This window comes from Rousettus aegyptiacus, unplaced genomic scaffold, assembly GCF_014176215.1.
Source record: "Rousettus aegyptiacus isolate mRouAeg1 unplaced genomic scaffold, mRouAeg1.p scaffold_m13_p_14, whole genome shotgun sequence".
In the NCBI taxonomy this organism is placed as follows: domain Eukaryota; kingdom Metazoa; phylum Chordata; class Mammalia; order Chiroptera; family Pteropodidae; genus Rousettus; species Rousettus aegyptiacus.
The window spans coordinates 48,051,084-48,066,426 of record NW_023416289.1 but is presented as its reverse complement, the minus strand read 5'-3'; the positions used below and the strand labels follow the sequence as shown (position 1 = coordinate 48,066,426).

At 39.4% G+C, this 15,343-nt stretch overlaps 1 protein-coding gene across 2 annotated transcripts; it reads left to right on the top strand.

The window, feature by feature from the left end:
• The first annotated feature begins 153 nt into the window (after positions 1 to 153).
• Positions 154 to 14,588, top strand: RCN2 (reticulocalbin 2). Of its 2 annotated transcripts, none has more exons than XM_016125858.2 (7): positions 154 to 400; positions 768 to 873; positions 2,537 to 2,733; positions 8,780 to 8,893; positions 12,104 to 12,200; positions 13,114 to 13,253; positions 13,761 to 14,588. In XM_016125858.2, the coding sequence occupies exons 1-7, from the start codon at positions 257 to 259 to the stop codon at positions 13,911 to 13,913; spliced, it is 951 nt and encodes a 316-aa protein (XP_015981344.1). In that variant the 5' UTR covers positions 154 to 256; the 3' UTR covers positions 13,914 to 14,588. The 2 variants fall into 2 exon arrangements, with proteins under 2 accessions (XP_015981344.1, XP_015981342.1); XM_016125856.2 differs by having other exon boundaries at positions 163 to 400; positions 13,111 to 13,253.
• The last annotated feature ends 755 nt before the right edge of the window (positions 14,589 to 15,343 follow it).

Genomic DNA, 15,343 nt, shown 5'->3' with positions numbered 1-15,343 from the left:
GGCCCAATCAGCGGTGCGGCCTGGTGCCCCGCCCCTCCGACAGCCTTTTATAAGCTCGGCCCGGCGCGCGGCGGCGCGCAGCCGTCGCCCGGGCCTCAGCGTGCGGGCGCCGAGCACGGCGCCGTCGCCCCTCCGCGCTGCGTCCTCCCCACGTACGCCGTGCCGCCGCCGCCGCCGCCGCCGGCCCGAGCCCCGCCTGCCCCTGCCTGCCCCCGCCTGCCCCCGCCTCGTCACCCTGTTCGTGGCGGCCGGCGCGATGCGGCTGGGCCCCAAGCCCGCGGTGCTCGGGCTGCTGATCCTGTGCGCCTCGGCGGCCGGCTCTGGCGACGCCGAGGAGCTGCACTACGCGCAGGGCGAGCACCGCACCGACTACGATCGCGAAGCGCTGCTGGGCGGCCAGGTGAGGCGGCCGGGCCGGGGCTGCGCGGCGGCGTCACCCCCGCAGCCGCCGCGCGCTTTGTCCGGGGACAAAGAGGGGCGGCAGGCGACGCTGGGGCGGCCTGACCGTGGGGACCCGGGCGGGACCTCGCTCGCTCTCTAGGCCCTCCAAACCCGAGGAAATGCGGTGGCCCAGGATGCGGTCCCCTCTGCCCTCCCGGAACGAGGCAGGATCGCTGAGGGTGTGTAGGGCCGGGGTCTTGGAGAGCAGGTGCAGGTCACCCCAAAACACCTCGGTAAGGGAGGCTTCTGTTAGCCGTGTTTTTCCCCATCATTTTGCCCCACTGATCGCAATGCTTGACCCCCTGTGTATCGCTTACCCTCCAAAGGAAGAAGTCGATGAATATGTCAAACTCACCCCTGAAGAGCAACACAAAAGACTGAAGTCGATCATAAAGAAAATTGACTTGGATTCAGATGGCTTTCTCACGGAAAGTAAGGACATCCCGCACGAGTAACAATGGAGAAATCCCTTTGTAGGAGACAGAAACACACATTTAAGCAAGGGTGTCTGTCGAGGGTCGATTGCTAGTGTTCCAGCAAATTAGAGGTACTGTGAGAGAGTAGAAAGGACATAGTACATTTTATACGTCGAAATCTTTAGACATAGGATACCAAGTAAAACTCGATGCTTTCTCCAATAACGTAAACAGTATAGGCCCTACATGTATGTGCGAGTCATACCTTGAGCAAACACCTATTCCTCATATGACTTTTATCAGTGTCAGTGTGATTCATTTTAGAAAAATGTGCCAAAAATCTTCTTAAGGCATTAAGTGGTTTCTTGCTCTTTTGAGATAAGCCGCTCTAGAATTATGAGAATTTGCTTCTTTTTGTAAGGTAGAAAAAGACCTGTCACATGTGAGTTATGTTCATTACAGACTATTGCAGCTGGCAGAGCCTTGGAACCATCTTGTCGCTCTGTACAGATGAAGAAACTGACACACAGAGGGCAAGTGCTTTTCCCAGATGGGTGGTGAAGCCAGGACTAGAACATGAATCTGCTCTTAATTCAGGTTTTAATGCTCTCCCTTAAAAAAGATCTGAATGATAAAATAGTGATTGTAATTGCCTTGTGCTGAAGAACAATATATATAGTAATATTTAGTATGTTGTTGCTATGATTACTATTCTGCCCTGATTTAGAGTTTCCAGAGAGACAAAAAGCGTCTTCTATTCATCTGACCTCCCCCAAACAATAGAGGAGTGAGTACCACTCTTTAAACCAAATGGTATATTCCTTCTATACTTGCAAATATTCATGCCCCTCCCCTTTCTGTAACACAGTAAAGTAAATATCTTGATGAATAGATTTTTTTTTAAGTTGATGTGAAAGTGGACATTTGATGTTTAGACACCTTCCTCCTAAGTCTTCGAGGTACCAAGTTAAGACAGACAGCCATTGCAAAACAGTCATAAATCATAATCGCTACCCACAATTTTGTTAAAGTTTCCTTTGGATGTTTTATGTCATGGTGAAAGGGAGTATGTTATAATAGTGTTTCTCAAACTTCAGTTACTTGGAAATCATTTCACAGTTTAGGCCATATCTACATACCATCTGATCCTTATATATGTTTCATTTCAACTCAGTGTAAAATTTATTTTAAATGAAAATTTTATATTTCATAAATGAAAGATTATTATTTTCTAATACATATTAAAATAAGTAGGTATTATTGAAAGCTTTGTACTTCCTGAGAGAACTGTGATAGATAGCAAAGGCACCTGCAGTTTTATGGACAATCTTTTTAAAAGGTTAAGTGCTATTTTGGCCAATTAGTAACTCATTTAAGAAATACTTAATGAGCCATGAGTTTCCTAGGCATTTGGAGTGACTTGGCGAACAAAACATACATAAATTGCACTCAAAGAGCTTGCGTTCTATTCAGATCACATAGTATAATATTCTTTGATTCCAAATAGCTTTCCCTACCTCCTATATTCTTTCTATGAGTACAACTAAGCCAGTTCTCATTCATTATTTGCAAACATCGAAGCCTTTTCTTTCCTTTCAAAGACGGTTTAGAAATCCTCACTCTGGGTGTAAGTAAGAGAATTACTGTTATATTTACTGTGTTCTGGGAAATTCTCATAGGTGAGCTCAGTTCGTGGATTCAAATGTCTTTTAAACATTATGCAATGCAAGAAGCGAAACAGCAGTTTGTTGAATATGATAAAAACAGTGATGGCAGTGTGTCATGGGATGAATACAACATTCAGATGTACGATCGTGTGATTGACTTTGATGAAAACACAGCTCTGGATGATGCAGAAGAGGAGTCTTTTAGGCAGGTGAGTACATGTGCACAAGCTGTTCCTTCTGATCATACCAATTCGCTTTACCTGCCTACTCGGATGAACACAAAAGAGCCCGAGGTTGTAGACTGGATTGCCTTGTTCTCTAGGCAGTCACTGTTCCACTTCAGTGGTCATCTTGATGGTTTCCTTTCTAGCTGAGTTTAGGACTCTTATTTTGGACTCCCTGCATTACCCTGGCATCTGTTTTTCTCAGGTATATCATTTGTCCTCATTTCCAGAGTTGCTGTTTAGAGTATTTTGAGTATGTATCTCAAAATTTCATTTTCTATGTTATTGAACAGTTTTATATCATATTTACTAAGAAGACCATAGGAGGCCCATTCTCCTTTAAAAAAAAATAATAATTAATTATGGTAAAATACACATAACATAAAATTTACCATTTTAACCATTTTTGAGTGTGTGGCTCAGTGGTGTTGAGTTTTCGCACGTTGTTGTGCAGCCAATCTCCAGAACTCTTCTTTCAAAACAAACTCTAAACCTATTAAACTACTCCTCATCTTCCCTCTCCCATCCCCTGACAATCACCATTCCACTTTCTGTCTCTAATTTTGACTATAGGGACCTCAAGCACACAGTGTTTGTCCTTTTTTTTTGACTAGCTTATTTCACTTAATGTCCTCAAGGTTCATCCACGTTTTAACGTGTGTCCAAATTTCCTTTTTAAAACTGGATAATGCGCCATTGTACGTATGTACCACATCTTGTTTATCGATTCATCTGTAAATGGACACTTAGGTTGCTTCAACGTTTTTGCTATTGTGAATAACACTGCTGTGAACATAGGTGTACAAATATCTCTTTGAGACCCTGCTTCCAATTCTTTTAGGTATTTGGAATTGGTAGACCATGGAGTAATGCTATTTTTCATCTGTTGAGGAACTCCAGTACTGTCTTCCTTGGCTGCTTCACCATTTAAAGTAACTCATTTTCAAAGATTCAGTATCACCGGGAGTTCTCTTGTGTCTCACGGTGTAATTTGTTTAAACATACCCTTCTTAGCAGAGCTGAGAAAGACAATATTTAGGAAAGACTTTTTGCTTACTAATTAGTAAGCACTTTTCAAGACAAATGACTATTTTCTTGATAAATTGCTATTTCATGTACTTTTTGTATTTCAAAAAAAAGTTTTAAGATAGTTTTTTATACGTGGGGAGAAAAAAATAAAGCCAAACACCTGTTGCAAACTGTTAGGTCCCGAAATATTAGTCAAGGGTGCTTGGAAAACATTCGAGCCTCTTCCAAACCTTAACTTACCCCATTATTAGTATCTGCCTTTTCACTTTTATTGTGGATATATTTCATCACTGTACGTGTCACTTACTTTAGAGTCATATCGGCCACTTGAGCTCCAGAGGCCATCACTAGCTCGAAGTTGGTTGTTTATCTACTCATGATAGCGTATATGCCACCAGAGTGCAGCTAAGGGCTCCAGCCTTGGAGTCAGTCTACCTGCTTCATATCCAGCTGTACCATTAACAGTTATGCTGCTCGAGGCAAGTTGTGTCACCTCCTCATGCTTCCGTTTCCTCGTACCTAAAAATGGGATAATAATAGTATGGAGAAAAGGTAATACCAACAGCAGTTGGACTGGTAAGCAGTTCTGTGTTGATTAAAAGAATATTGTTGAAGAAAGCATGTATGATTCGTACAGGTTTATATTTAATATTTCTGTGATCTGCTTATAAAAATTCTTGAGGCATTCGTTAACTGTATCTTCTTTAGGTTAGTTAGGATTTAGTTTACAGGGGAAAACGTATCTTTTGTTTTTCTCTTTTTTTCTCCTTATTTGGGTCTTCATCTTACAGTGGGCTAAAGAGAGCGTGAATCAGTCTTTTCACTTCTTAGTGCCTAAAAGAAAGTAGTAGATGATAATGAGATTAGAGATGGCTCTCTACTAGGTCTGCTCCTTTACTATCTGAATTACCTTAAAAGAATCATTCGAGTTTGAGACTTTTCTAAAACCAAACGATCATATGAGATTATTACTTCCTTGCCAAAGAGCAACAGAGAAGTTAAATACAGCATTAAAATCTTACTATAACTAGATTCTAGTTGTGTCCCTTTTTTCTCTCTCTTTCTCTCGGCACCCAAAAGATTTAGTTACTATCCCGTCAAACTATAAGAAACATGTCTGTGCGGTTTTGTTAATCCATATTCTTGAGAGGAGGTGATGTAGTAGATGATGGTGTTGTGAAGAAAATCTTCACTTTGAAGAGATTCATGACTCATAGTATAAACTGCTGATAAACATTTTTTTTTCCTGTAAAAAGCTGTCTGGTCCCAGTGCAGCATTCCTCAGCTGCGTGCTCTTGTGTGTTGACTGTAGGCTGTACATTTTAAGAACGAATTAGATGGGTTGTAGTAGCCTAAAGGAATTGATGGGTCCCAAAAACGAACATTTCTCTGTGGGTGTCCTGTTGGTTATTCTTTGAGAACCTACATGAAGTGCTAATCATCCTTTATTCGAATTTGATGTAATTCCCTAGAAGTGGAATAATCCTCTAAAGGTAGATGTGAGGTATAAAAATGATTTCATAAACAGCTGTATTATTCTCCAAAATAAAGAATCGAAGATGAAGAATAGATCAATCTTAAAAGTGATAAGCTAAACATTATACTATAAATAAAAAAATCATAAAAAGTAATTGGCTATCTAAATAAATTTTCTACATAGAAACCCATTAAAAACAAATCAATTTGATACCTGAATTTTATTTTTAATGTTAACATATATAGAATAGAGATAACCTGGAAGAATGATCCTCTCAGGCTGTGAAATACCTGAAAAAGCATTTCCTTATGATGAACAAGTACCGACAGCACTTGGAAGCAGAGTAAGTAAAGTTTGGGGACCTACCTGGCAAAAGGCAGTTGCTGTAATTTCTAATGCCAGCTGCAGAATATGCATGTATAAGCAGCGTTTATTTCTGTAAGATGTAATCTTACAGGGGACTAATCAGAATTTTTAAGGCCTAGACTTCTGTCTGGTATCACAAATCATATATTTCCTTATATAAATTCATTAGCATACCAAAACATGGCAGTTTTGTTCTTCAGGAGTTTCTGTTGCGATATAAAACTGAATGATGAGTAGTTTCTGTCTTTCTACTGTTGTATGTAACATATATCTTCCACTGGAATATAAGTTTTTTATACAGAAAGAAAGAGTGTTGAGCTTTTATGAAACTGACAGTTTCTTTTTGGTTATCTTTTATTTTTGTTGTTGTTATCTTTTAGAAATGAGTTGCTCTTAAATTGTGTTCTTCAAATGACCATGAATAAAACTGCTTTCGAAAATCACATTATTTCAATTTATTTCAAAAATCTGAGAAATGTGAACCAGAAAACTACTTTCTTTCTCTCTCTCATTTTTTTAAAGAAATCTCAGTTTGTTGAAAGAGATCCTTCATAGGCAAATTTGGCCAAATTCACCTCCCTCCGCTGAAACATGGACCTTTTTGCTCCAGATTGAAGGGCTCTTTCATAAGGAAATCTAAGCACTTGGTATTTTGAATAGGAGTTTATTCAAAAAGAACTTAATTGGCTCTAGGAAGCACATTCTTGTTTGTCTATTTTTCCCATGTTAAACCTGAACATAAAATGAAAATTATTTGGTCTAGTTATTTAAAATTATGAAAGATTAAATTAAAAGCAGGATTTTGGAAACAAGTCTTTTTGTTTTTTGGGTTTTTTTTACTTTTCTGTCAGAATTCAGTAAGATAAGTAACTGGCCCGTGGAATCTGGATATTTAAAAGATGAATTCTTTTGGGGAAGAAGTGAGCCTCTCTGTAAATCGGTCATCGTAAAAGAAATGTTTCTGTAAATAAGTGCTACCTAACCGCTATTATTCTAGAACATTTTTGAAAACAGCATTTCTTTTCAGCAGTGAAAAACATAAACTAAAAGCTTCTAAAATATTTGAAATTGTGCTTTTTAAAAATGTGCAGTTTAATACATACCAGTTTATAGAAAAGGAAGTTGTTCCCAGAAATTCTCAAAATAGAATTTAAGCAGAACTAGTAATACACCACTGTTGACTTCCAAGGCTCTAGATTACAGAATTACCTTTGAGAGGTTAATTAAAAGCAGCCTTATCTCTAATAATTGCTACTTGATTTACTACTTGAGCATACTTTTAAAAAAAAGGAAGATGGGCTTGAGAAAAGGGACATGGGTGTGTTCACTGAACATTGAATCGAAATAGGCCCATTTCTGCATTTCAGTGTTTCTATCTGAACATACAGAATTAGCACCATAAAAAACCTACTGAGGACAGACTTCCAGATTGTAGGTATGTATACTGCAAGTGTTCTCGTGAGAGGACTATTTTTCTGAAACCTGTTTATATATAATGTTTTAAACAATTGTATTCATAACAGTATCTAGTCTGCCATCTTGACCAGAAGGAAACCTTAGTATATTTTTGAACAGTCACGTCGAAGACAAGAAACAATTTTAAAATGACATAGCAAGAGTTCATACATAGTCTGAGTTTATTTCTATTTGGGTATTCCAAAACTATTGAGATTTATTGTTAAAGAAGATAGTGTGTACTACTGTAGAAAGAACAGAAGGGATCCAAGTTCCTATTTTAGCTGTATTTTTTGACATGCTTTCAATAAATTAATCTCAGTTTTTCTATTAATGGTAATTTATAACATTTATTAAATACTTAATACTTAAGGTTTACGAATTGCATGATTGTTCTCATACTAGTAGCTTAATATTTTATTTATTTTAAATTAATCCATTAAATTAAAGCCAAAACAATTTACTTGTTTCTTCCACCCCACCCCCACCCCACCCTCTGGCAACCATCAGTCTGTTCTCAATATCTATTTGTTTAGGTTTTGTTTGGTTGTTTGGATTTTTTTTCAGGTTTCATAGATAAGAGAGATCATACAGTATTTGTCCTTGTCTGACTTGTCTCACTTGGCTTAACGTCCTAGAGGTTCGTGCATGTTGTTAGAAATAGCAAGATTTCATTCGTTTTCTTTTCTTTTTGGCTGAATAACATTGTGTTGTATGTCCGTACCACAGGTTTTCTAATCCATTCAGCCATCAATAGACATTTGGGTCATTTCTATATCTTGGCTATTGTGAATAATGCTGCACTGGACGTAGAGATGCATAGATCTTTTGGAGTTCTTGCTCTTGTTTTCTTCAGATAAATACCCAGAAGTGGAATTGCGGAATCATATTATAGTTCCATTTTAAATTTTCAAAGAATCTCCATACTATTTTCCATAGTGGCTGCAGGAATTTACATCTCACCAACAGTGCACAAGAGTTTCCTTCTTTCCACGTCCTCATCAACACTTGCTTTTCTCTGATAATAACCATTCTAACAGGTGTGGGTAGTACGTCATTGTGATTTTGATTTGCATTTCCCTGATGATTAATGAGGTTGAGCATCTTTCTGAGTATCTAGTGGCCATCAGTTATGTCCTCTTTTGAATAATGTCTGTGCAGATGTTCTGCACATTTTCAGTCAGATTGGTTTTTCGCTATTGAGTTATATGAGTTCTTTACATATTTTGGATTTTATGCCCTTGTTAGATATATGATTTGCAAATATTTTCTCCCTTTTCTCCCAATAGGTGGCCTTTTGTTTTATTGACAGTTTCCTTTGCTGTACAGAAGCTTTTTAGTTTGCTATGGTCTTATTGGTTTATTTTTGCTTTTGTTGCTTTTGCCTTTGGTGTCAGATTATCCCAGTTTTAATCACTGAGGAAACCAGGGAGGTTAGCCAATTTGCCTTGAGCAGCACAGACAGTGAGTGGCATAGCTGGGATTCAGATCAGAGTCTCTCTGACTCTAGAGCCCGTCTCTGTACTGCTTCTAATACATGTCTGTTATTTGCCCAAACAACTTTCAAAGGGGTGATATGAAGATAAAATAATGTGTATAAAAATATACTTTAGATTTCAGATAGTTTGTATTTTTCAAAGTATTGTTTATGATGTTATGTTATGGATGAGACCTTTAAACATGTTCAATATTTAATTCCCAAAGCTTCACTTAAAGGACAAGAAGCGATTTGAAAAAGCTAACCAATATTCAGATTCTGGTCTGAATCTTGAAGAATTTATTGCTTTTGAGCATCCTGAAGAAGTTGATTATATGACGGTAAGGAAGAAAAATTCTAAGGGAATTATTAAGTGACTGAAACTTTAAAACTGTTTTTACTAAGTCATTAGATGAATTGTATAGTAACCAGAATTTTAAGAGAGAGGAAGATCCAACCTTCTACCCTATTGAGATAAGGAGTGGGGAGGAGGGTTTCTGTGGGTGCCGGGTGCTTATTGGGATTGAGAAGGTAAAGGGCTGAGTTTTCTTTATCTCTGTGTATATGACCATCAGTCTTCCCTTGGGTGTTTTTTTTTTTTTTTTTTTTCCTTAAGCTCTCGTTTCAGTGTCTTCCTTGTCCTGTTATAGCTTCCCGACTTTCCTCTGGTTTTTCAATGTTAGTAGCATTAAAACTTCCTTTTTCATTTACACCGTCAATTTTTTAGTCTTGAAAAAGGCGTTATGCTTGGATCCATTATCATGGGGCGGGGTACAGATACAGCTGCTCAGGACTGAATGCTCGTGGACATAAAGAGCCCCCTCATCTTCCTGGAGGATGTGAAAGAAGTACCAGCTTTTAGCAATTTGTCACACTCTAGGTTTCACTCAGCAAACACTGACTGAGGCCCTGCTATAACCTGTCAAGCTTTTTGAGAGAAGGAACCATTATATTAGAGGGTAAAGATGAATACAACAGAATACCTTTGAAAACTAGACCAGACGTGGGTTTTGAGGTCTGTTGCCTGGCATTAGCATCCCACAGCATGGCTTTGTGCTCTGAGTGTTTCAGGGAGGGCGGATGTAGCTTTCTGTTTAACGGGTCGTCGTTAGATGCTGCCACCGTGATGACAAGGCGGCAGATATGTGTTGCTACATAGCTCAGTGCCGAGACGCCACCATCAGCACCGCTCCTCTCGTCTTTGTGAGGCTTCTGACTTCTCACTTGGCACAAAATACCTGACCTAGTTGAAGAACACTGCTGGGCACAGCCTGATTAAATGCCAAAATTCAGTTCAGACAAGCTAATCGAGCCCTATCGAGTCAGACAGAGGCGGATGGAGTTTGTTTCTCTGGGGAAAAAAGAAGCAGTTGAAAACCGAGTAGGGAATGACCAGCGAAAGCAATGAAGTAACAGGCGTTATATGTTTCGGTGAGGAATACGATGTGGCAATGGAATGAAATAGATTTGATCAACATTTTGAAGAGAGAATAAATAGGAATGTCAGCTGACTGAATATGTGTGGGAAGGGAAGAGTCCGAGATAACTGAGGTTTTGCGCTCATGTAGCAGTGGTGACAAAGAAGCACCGTCAGCAGAATGGGGAGACTCGGTGCTTTGATGGTGCCGAGTTGGAGTTGATGGCAGCACGTAAGATGTGTGACCATAAATGGTATCTCGTTCAGAGCAGCTGCAGTAATTTCTGTTACCTCGATTGTTCTGTGTAACCCTCCTTCCCCGTAAGAGAAGATTTGATACAGGAAAAAGTGAGGATACAGGATCAACGTAAGCGATTCTACTGTGGATTAAAAGTCAGAATTTAAAGGTATTTTCATTCATGTGGTTCCAAAAATTAGTTTAATTTTGGCAACATTATTGGAATGAGTCTTGTTTCCCAAGAGGATTACTTGAGTGGAGGAATAATCATTCTAATCAGTGATTGTTAACTTTTACTGGATCACAGACTCCTTAAAAAAGATGCACACTATGGATCCTGTCACAGAAAAATCACATATACACATTCATACCAAACACTGAACTATAACTCCCAAGTGTTCTCAGAGCCTCCCTCTAAAACAGATGCTCGGCTTTCCAGGTTAAGATTTCCCTATTTCTACACACAAAACCTGTGATACTTAAGTTAGAAAATGAACAAGTTGTAATTAGGTGATATTTCTTAAAGACGTAGGTGAAGCCCCGGATTTGGCTAGCGTTGGAGACTTTTCAGAACATGTTCATTACAGTCCTGATTTCTAATACAGACTGAAAGGCGTTGGGTAGCAGCAGGCAGTGAGGAAACAGAGCAGCATCTGTGACCTGTGAGACTCAAGGCAAGGAGAAATAGGGACCAAGATGGTGGTTTAGCAGAGCAGCAAATTCAGGAGACCTGAGTGTAATTAAAGTCAGAAGGAGCAGGTGGAGAAGGGACAGAAGCGTTGGGAGAGGCCAGGGTTCAGAGGAGAGAAGGCGCTGAGGAAGTGGCAAAGTGTGGGGGTAGGAGGACAGCGGTGGGCTTTGCCCTAGAGGAGAGGTGGCAGATGGCTTTAACTCCTGAGATCAAAGAGAAGGATGAGAGGAATAGGCATCAAAATAGAGGTGGTTAAAGGCGAGGGGACAATGCTGGTAAACAGAAACATTTCAACAAAACTATACCGTCTCTGGAAATAGGACGGGGTCTCTGCCAGGGGTGTTGGAGCAAGTCGCCATAGGCTCAAAAAGAGTGGAGGTGTCGAAACACAGCTGTAGGCTGTGTGTTAGGGAAACTGAGGCGGAGACAGACCAGGCTATCGTGAGAACCCACTGAAAGGGCAAAAAAAAAAAAAAAAAAAGATAAGGACTAAGCTCTGTTCTCTCTGTCTCAGATTTGACTCTGGAATAAAGGAGAAAGCAATGTGTGTCTGCTATGCTGGGTGGGGCTGGGCTTGGGAGAAGGTACTAGAGGCTGTGGGAAGGCTGTAAGTGAATCCTGGGAGCAGCTGGCCAGGAGCCGGGCTGCCTCGGGTCAGGATCGCTGGAAAGGGTGCAGTCTTTGGCTTCATGAGGAAGGTTGGCTGGTGAGAAACCTGGATAAGACTGAGGAGCAGAGTTGAGGGCACGGGGGTGGATGTGGTAGACGGGGAAGCAAGGGGGCTGAAGTTCTGTGCAGGCCAGCCACTTTTCAGATGTGGAGGTAGAACAGCAGTCTGCAGAGATGTGAGATCGAGGTTCTTTCTGGGGTGTCGATGAACCGGAGGGAGAGCGGAATTACAGAAGACGGGGGTGGGTAATGAGGGATGCCCTTGAGGAAGGAGGGGGGTGCAGGAAAGGGAAGCGTGAATTCAGTTCCAAGGTTAGGAGGGCGAAGTGGAATTTTTAACAGCAGAAGCTTAAGGGTATGGAATTCAAAGTTACTTAATATTTGGGGTTTTAGTCCCGCTTCTGGACTCTGTAGTTTAGAAAGATATTATCCTGCAAAAACATAAGACAGTCAAGATGATCATTCCTAAAGGAGTGATTCAGACAGCAATGGGGTTGAAAATTTTGTTCCTAATTTTTTCTATGAATATGCAATAGGAATTTGTCATTCAAGAAGCTTTAGAAGAACATGACAAAAATGGTGATGGATTTGTTAGTTTGGAAGAATTTCTTGGTGACTACAGGCGGGATCCAAGTAAGTAGCCTAGGGCGGGGGGTGGGGAGGAGAAAGGAAGGGGAAAGGTGGAATTAAAGAAGAAAAGTTGAAAGACCATCTTGTTCGTTGAGAGAGCTGTTTGACAGAGGAACGTGGAGCAACAAGAACTTGACTGATTTCTACTTGTTCTGCCAAGTTAAATATACAAGCAAAACAGGGACTTATAGCTTAAAGTATCCTGCTTGCTTCAGTTCCATGTGTATATTCAAACATGTATCTAACTTAAGACAAATGTGATGTAGTCATAAAATCAAATTAGGGAGGAAGTAAAGGTTGATATTTATAGATGAAATTCTGTATCTTTGCACCTATATCTTAAAGAAATATAGAATACTATTATGTTTATTTATTTATAAATAAAACTATAAATACTTGCATGGAAGGTGACTGACTTACTGCATCTGAAATTCGAGGAGTAGGCATATGCAGCCTTTTCTGTAAGCAGCTGTCTTTTCAGAATTGCTGCTGTAAAGCATTCTGTAATGTAAATGTCACCTAAGCTTATACATGGTGTCACTTTGCAAGAACATGTAGGGAGCATCACATAGTCCTGTGATACTCATAAGGCCATTATCCAGCTCAGATTTGGGAAAACTAGATAATCAGGACAAGTAGCAGTTAACAAAATTACCAGTTTGTAGTCATATGCAACACTTTATTAACCGAGTTGTTTAGACCTACATGTCACTTTTGAACATTACCATATAGTTTGTACTTCTATTTCAGCACTTTTCAGTTAAGGATTTCTGTTTCTGTTCGCACCTTTTATATAGTAAGCTTTAAATTCATTCCCTTTATATTCCCTTTGATAGGGATATATCAAACTGCTTATTGGATACCTGCGATATTCTTGTGCATGTATATTTGTGGCTTTTTTTCTTATATTAAGCAGCGAATGAGGATCCAGAGTGGATACTTGTTGAGAAAGATAGATTCCTAAATGATTATGACAAAGACGCGGATGGCAGGCTTGATCCCCAAGAGCTGTTATCTTGGGTGGTCCCCAATAATCAGGGCATCGCACAAGAAGAGGTGAGTGTTACAGGTTGACTTAGCATCTTGCATGTTCAATACTATTGAGAGAAAATGAAGTTCCAATTTTTAAGCCAAAGAAAGAAGTAATGGAGTTACTTATTTAGGATCAATGCATTCCTGTTTCTTGATTTAAATCAACTGTTTCATAGTGTCATGGAGACAGAAAATTAAGATTGTGTCATGCATCTGTTTGATAGTACAGTGAATGGGCTGATAAAAGTTTGTATTTACCTGTAGAGGCTCAAAATGGATGATATTAATTTTTGCTTAACTGGGGTATCCCGAATTGGATTTGAGTTAGAAGGAGGCAGAACTCAGCAGAAATTAAGAAAGGAGTTGAGAGAAGCTCCAGACAGACCAGGTTACAGTGTAATATTTTTAGCTGCTTGATGATAAAGAGACTTGGAGCACCTGAATGGTTTCGACAAACCAAATCACGTTAAAATGTGAACATTTTGCTGAAAATCCTTATTAAACTTGACACCTTTTTGTTTTGTTTTAAAGGCTCTTCATCTCATTGATGAGATGGATTTGAACAGCGACAGGAAGCTCTCTGAGGCAGAGATTCTGGAGAACCAGGACTTGTTTCTGACCAGTGAAGCCACAGATTATGGCCGACAGCTCCACGACGAGCACTTCTACCACGATGAGCTTTAATCCCTGGGCACATCCGAGCAGAGTACTGACTCCTTCTAGAATTTGTTACCAGCTTTACTTTGTGATAAAATATTGATGACGTTATTTTCCACTCTGAAGTCTTTCCACAGTCAGATGTATCATAATGTAGATTATAATTTTGGCCTTTTTGGAGAACAGCAAAACAGACCTGATATTTATTTCAAAACGTATTGAAGAAATAAATTAGTGTTGTGCCATGTGGCAGCAGAGTCTTCCCTGAATAACCCGTGTGTTTAGTGCTGTGCTGCGGGATATTTTGAGTTCTGTTAACATACTCGACAAACATGGAGGACTTTAGAGATGCCTGCACAATATTAAAGGAGTATGTGTTCGAGCTGTCAGTTTTTGTTTAAGTAGATTTAATTTGGGAACTGACCGAAGGATGTTGTTTTTAGATTTAGCATTTTGTTTTAAAACCTTTAGAGGAACCTATTTAGAAGGACTTATACCTCATATGTAAGTGAAGAAGTTTTGCTTAATTTTAAAATGGTTTCTATAAAGGGTTCTCCTGTATGAAATAGAGCCTTATATTTTTGCATATGCGTAGATAGTAATTATATTTAATGTGTGAGTGACCACAGCTTTTTTGTGTGTGGAGTTTGAAGTTGTCCAGAACTCTTTTCTTTTTTGACTGATTAAAAATGAAATGTCCTATCTTTTCAAATGTTTGTCTTTCTTTATTCTTCCTCTTAAACTTTAAATTTAGCATAGGTTTTATTCTAAGTTATCCTACCTCATCTGTTCCTATATTGGATAGTAAGTGTTCTCAAAACTGTTAAATTATTCTTGTTACATATTCGTCTGTCGCTTTTTTAAATAAGTAAACCGTACTGTAATTGAATATACATACACCTGACACATTTCAGTTGCTATCGTAGCAAACGTGATCTTGCCATTTGGGGCTAGAAATAATCGTGAGAATTACACAGGCCGAAACCACCAGTAGAGCTGGTTAGTTATCAGCAGTAGAGCTCAATATCGGTTATATTGAAATTGCAATCCTATTCGATAAACATTTCTCCACACCTAAATTGTCAGTTTTGACAATTGACAATTGTCAACTTACTACCTTTGGGGGGAGTAAGAACAGTGAGAAAGTGAGGGATTCACATTTTCATAGCTCTGATCCACAGATAGTTGTTTTTTCTTTTTTTTCGTGTGTATATGAAGAGGTCAGCTAGCATTCGGTTCACCTTTTTCCAGATTGAAGTTGTTTTTCACCCAGCATGCACAGCATCCAGGGAACTCTGCACAAGTCCTTATGAATATTTGAGACTTGACCTCGTCTACTTCGCTTTCTGCTGCTCCCATCTCTGCTGATTGAGATGTGAATGCAAATGATTAACTTTCACATGTTCATGATAGCTTACTGACCCTGGCGTCCAAAGTTCATGGTTTCTTTTTAACTT

What these genes read in the sequence shown, in the direction of transcription:
- RCN2 (XM_016125856.2), top strand. Translation starts at nt 257, where the DNA reads ATGCGGCTGGGCCCCAAGCCCGCGGTGCTCGGGCTGCTGATCCTGTGC. An exon ending in AGATGGCTTTCTCACGGAAA is followed by an intron (nt 874 to 2,536) that starts GTAAGGACATCC and finishes AAATTCTCATAG; the next exon opens with GTGAGCTCAGTTCGTGGATT. An exon ending in TGACTACAGGCGGGATCCAA is followed by an intron (nt 12,201 to 13,110) that starts GTAAGTAGCCTA and finishes TCTTATATTAAG; the next exon opens with CAGCGAATGAGGATCCAGAG.